Source organism: Mus caroli, chromosome 11, assembly GCF_900094665.2.
Source record: "Mus caroli chromosome 11, CAROLI_EIJ_v1.1, whole genome shotgun sequence".
NCBI classification, from domain to species: Eukaryota; Metazoa; Chordata; class Mammalia; order Rodentia; family Muridae; genus Mus; species Mus caroli.
The window spans coordinates 63,679,612-63,684,485 of record NC_034580.1 but is presented as its reverse complement, the minus strand read 5'-3'; the positions used below and the strand labels follow the sequence as shown (position 1 = coordinate 63,684,485).

The following is a 4,874-nucleotide window of genomic DNA, read 5'->3' as shown; positions in this document are numbered from 1 at the left end:
TTCTTTCTTTCTTTCTTTCTTTCTTTCTTTCTTTTTTTTTTTTTTTTTTGAGACAAGGCCTGACCAGGTAGCCCAGTGGATTGAAATTTTAGAGTAGCCAGAACAGACCTCTTTGAGAGGGTTCCTTCCAGCTGCCCAGAGGACATGAAGGAATGCTTCAGGGAGATTTCTGGGAAGATTTTCAGGCATTAGAACTCCAAAAATCCTAAGGTATGAATAGGCCTGAAGGGAGAAGCTGGGAAATAGGGCAGATTGTGTGGTCCCTTAGAAAGACTTTAGGCTTTTGGCTTTCAGCAAGAAGGGGTTTAAACCATCTTTCAATACAAGCTTACCTGATTTTTCTTCCCAGTGTCTTGATGTGTGTCCACGGAGTAACATCTGACAGGAACTTGCCCCTGCAGCCCCCACCAGTCTCCCTCCCAGGCTGTGTACAGTTGACTTTACCCCTTTCAGCTGTTTCTAGGACATGTTCCCAGCCCTGGGAGCTCATTGTCCAGATCAGAGAGCAAATTAGAGGTAAGTGGTGGCTGGAACTCCACAACCTGTCTTCCTTTCTCCCCCTGCATTGACTCCAGGACATTTGCTGTGGGAGCCTCCCAGCGCAACACTGAGAGCTGGGGCCTCCTGAGGAACTGGGAACACAGAATAGTGAGCAGCAAGTCACTCTACAAATCTAGAGGCTCCCCTTCCCCACCACCCTCAACACTCACAACCCTGGTCTGACACAATGGCTGGGTGGGGCCAAGGCACTGGCTTCCTCTGCGGAGATGGAAATCTGGGCCTTCAGTTCCCGCCTCAGAGACGCAGTTATCTGGAGAGTTTGGGCGGCATTTGGTGCTCCGAAGGGACAGGGGAAAGATTTGCTGAAAACAAAAAAAAAAACGACCTCAAACCATAGAGGTAAATTCCTGGTGGGGTGGGGTGGGGCCTCTGCAGATGTGGGGGAGGGTGGAGAAGAGAGGATCCCTAAGTGCAAAGTGTGGTTGGCTCGCACCAAGGTTGGAAGATGGGGACATAGACAGTTGTGCAAGCCAGACATCCCTTAGCTAAGAGGGAGGCATGAAGATGGTCATGCCGTTCTGCCAGCCCAGCTTGCCCTGGGCTGCCCACCCTCATTTGAACACCCCCGGACCCCGCGCACCGTCACCACCCCCACCCCACCCCCTCCACGTAGCAGTACAGGTGAGGGTGCACGGGAAATTAGCCTCCTCTACATACTTGCGTGCCAGTCTTCTCAAACCTCCAACATCTTGGATGCTGGATTCCTCACATCCTCTAGGCCCGGTGTGCGCATGTGGAGCCTGGTGTGGCTGGGGGGGGGGGGCTGGTGTCCGGTTGGGAGGAGGATCGGATTCCTGTTTCCTGCCCCTACTCACTCAGCCCACGGAGGTGACTGGGAGTGGAGGGAACTGGAGGGTAAGTGCTTGGGGTCCCCCCGACTCTCTGGGCTCATTCTGGAGTGGGTAAGGAACTAACAGGAGGTACCCGGTATGGGGAAGGGTGGTTTCCCTGAAGGTGCAGAGACTGGGGAACAGGAGGCCAAGCTTGGGTAACCACACTGACTGGTTGGTTTATTGGCACCATGCAGGGGCCACTGAGTGAGCTGCAATCTAAGGGGTTCCTGATAGCCATCTTTTCTCAACTTAACCTGGGACCTGGAAGGCTATGATTTCTGACTGCCATAGGGAATTTAGAGGCTCTCTTGTGTCCCAGCTCTTGTCCCCATCCTCCTGATCCTCAAGAGGTAGAGTAGCACAGGTCCCACCGTCCCTGGGCTGCTGGTTCTGTGCCTCAGCCTGGACTTGTAGCCACCTCCCTGGCATTAGACAGAACCCAGAGTCAAACTGGAGCCTCTTTCTATGACCAGACCCAGGTGTGGCAGGAATAAGAGGATGGGAAGCAGAAGAGACCAGGCTGGGGCCTCCTGGTCTCCTGGGGTCAGAGGCTCCAGGAATCTTCAGGGCAGGAAAAGGAGACTAAAAATAATCCGGAAAGGGAGAGTCCGGAGAGAGGAACTGGGAAATGGGAGGGGGGAGGAGAGGCAGCCAGAGTAGGGAAACAGTGATGCATCCCTCAGCTACACACACACACACACACACACACACTCATACACATACACACCACACACTCACACATACACACACTCACACACACTCACTCACACTTACACACTCACACACATACACACCCACACACATACACACCACACACACTCACACATATACCACACACTCACACACACATACACACCACACTCACACATACATACCACACACACACTCTCACACATACATACCACACACACATTCTCACACATATACCACACACTCACACACACATATACACCACACACACACACTCATACATACACACTCACACATATACACACCACACACACTCTCACATACACACATACACCGCACACACTGCACACACACACACACACACACACAATGCTCGCACCACACACTTCTTGATGTGCCTGTGACCAGCCACGATTGACTCCACTCTTCCACAACACAGCTTCCCAGGGCACTCTCAACTCTCACTCATCCAGCCCTGGATAACAGAACACACATGCTTACATAAACTCCTACACACAGCAACTACACCAGCAAGCTGATTTCTCCTCATTGAATCTTGCTACCCCTGCCTCCCCATCCTCCCCAACGGCCTGTCCCTACCTCCGCTGTGTCCTCTTGACTTGACTGTGGCAGCAAAAATCATAGAGAAGCTGGACATTGCGATACAGCTCCAGAGGATGAGGCAGGAGGAACAGAAGTTTTGAGGCCAGTCGGGGATGCAGAATAAGAGATGCTGTCTTTAAAAAGGAAAAGCTGCCCAGGAGGGTCCAGGGGCAGAATGAGGAGGGGTGAGGGGTGAGGAGAGAAGACAGTAGAGATGAGGAAGGGAGGGAAATGTACCAGCCTTCTCTCCTGACTTAAAAAAAAACAAAAACAAAAACAAAACAAAACAAAACAAACAAAACAAAAAAACGTGGCTTCAGACAGCCTCAGTCTCTCCATCCAGGGGACACTAAGGGGCACTTCCTCCTTCCACCCTCCTCAGGGGATGACTTCCGCAGAACACCCCACTCCTTGGAAACACTCGGAAGACGATGTCTGCTCAGTCTCTTCCTGCAGCAACGCCCCCTACCTTGAAGCCCCCTCGGATCATCCGCCCCCGACCCCCATCTCGGCATAGGGCTCCACACTCCCCGGGGCCTCTCCACAATGGCTCCTCTCCGAAAGCACTTCCTCAAATATCCAATGATGCATCGGCCTCAGTGTGCACCTCCATCTTCTGGGAACCCCCCACAGCTTCTCTGAAGCCCCCTGCTCTTCTGCCTCCCTCAGTTTCTAGAACCAGTCTGGACTCTCAGACTTCCCCTGACTCACCTTCCAGCACACCGAGTCCCAGCCCAGTGTCCCGGCGCTCCATCTCCCCAGAACCAGCTCCCTGCTCTCCGGTGCCCCCACCCAAGCCCTCTGGGTCTTCCCGAACACCTCTGCCCTCGGGCCCTACGCCTCTCCAGGATGGCTCTGCATCGGCCCCTGGCACGGTTCGCAGACTGGCCGGCAAGTTTGAATGGGGAGCTGAAGGCAAAGCCCAGTCCTCAGACTCCCTGGAACGGTGCTCCCAAGGGAGCACGGATGTGAATGGGGAGAAAGAGACTCCCGAAGTCGTCCTTTCCGGAAATGAGTCCCAGGAGAACGGCACTCCTGGTAAGCATACACACCCCGGTGCAGCGGGGTGACCTCAACATAGCTTTGTTTTCAATGCTTAAAGACTTTAAAGGGCTAACATTTCTTCTAGTGTGGATTTTATGTATGAGAAATCTATTTTCTGTGTTTCTTAGAGTTTGCAGATAGTCGGGGCACAGGAGATCTATAGATACCCGGGTTTGGTCCTTGATGTGGGACGAGGCAGGAATGAGCCAGGCCCCAAGAACTTACTGCTTAGGCAATCCCTTCTTCACAGATGCTGCCCTGGCCTGCCCTCCATGCTGCCCCTGTGTCTGCCATGTAGCAAAGCCTGGCCTGGAGCTCCGGTGGGTGCCTGTGGGGAGTTCTGAGGACATCCTCAGGATCCCCTGCCGGGCATCCCCACTCCGAACCTCCCGCTCCCGCATCAATCCTCCAGTCATCAGTCACCCTCCAGTTGTGCTCACATCCTATCGCTCCACTGCCGAGCGCAAACTCCTACCTCCCCTCAAGCCCCCCAAGCCAACTAAAGTCAGACAGGATGTCAGCACCTCTGGGGAGCTTCCACAGCCAGACCTGAAACTGCCTTCAGAAGATGGGATCCAAACTGCTACAAAGGCCTGGGAAGGTGGGGAGATGGGGCGGAGCCTGGAGTGGTAGGATCTCTGGGCTTTGGGAACACCGGGGTGGGGTGGGGTGGAGTAGGGAGTGGGGTGGGATGTGGGGTGGGGGATGTGGAGGAGGGTGGGATGTGAGGGGTGGGGATGGGGCTGAGTGGTCAGCTACACCCCTATCGCGCCCTGGACTCTTCCATTTTCTATCCTCTGTGGCTCTGGAGTTACACTCTGGGGAGTGGCATTCTCAGTGCCAGTTCTCACTAGGGCTGGGGCTCAGTGTCTGGAGCTTAGCTGTGGTCACTCTGGCTTCTCTCTCCAGGGGACAGACCTGAAGAAGCTCCTCTGAATGCTCCCTCTGTAGCCTTGGAGGGAAGGTAACGAACTCCCCACCTTTGCTCTCCCTTCTTGCCTCACCATGCTCTCACCTAAGGGCAGACTAACCTTCCAAGTTCGGATGAATACTACCTTATTCAGGTAGAAGGGGAAGAGCCGGGGCTCCAGACACAAGGAGCCCAGGTTTCTAATCTGACCTCTGTTCCTTATTAGTTATGCA

General features: G+C 54.0%; 1 protein-coding gene across 3 annotated transcripts in view; it reads left to right on the top strand.

Annotated features, from left to right (window-relative positions):
- The first annotated feature begins 802 nt into the window (after nucleotides 1–802).
- Arhgef15 (Rho guanine nucleotide exchange factor 15) overlaps nucleotides 803–4,874 on the top strand; it is a 14,915-nt gene continuing 10,843 nt past the window's right edge. For 2 of the 3 annotated variants that reach the window (XM_021176963.1, XM_029484208.1), the window contains exons 1-4: nucleotides 1,372–1,416; nucleotides 3,070–3,725; nucleotides 3,982–4,332; nucleotides 4,641–4,695. In XM_021176963.1, coding sequence (XP_021032622.1) covers nucleotides 3,119–3,725; nucleotides 3,982–4,332; nucleotides 4,641–4,695 — 1,013 coding nt within the window. In that variant the 5' untranslated portion in view covers nucleotides 1,372–1,416; nucleotides 3,070–3,118. Of the gene's footprint in view, nucleotides 901–1,371; nucleotides 1,417–3,069; nucleotides 3,726–3,981; nucleotides 4,333–4,640; nucleotides 4,696–4,874 lie in introns of those variants that run through there. The other variant, XM_021176964.2, reaches the window with a different exon arrangement.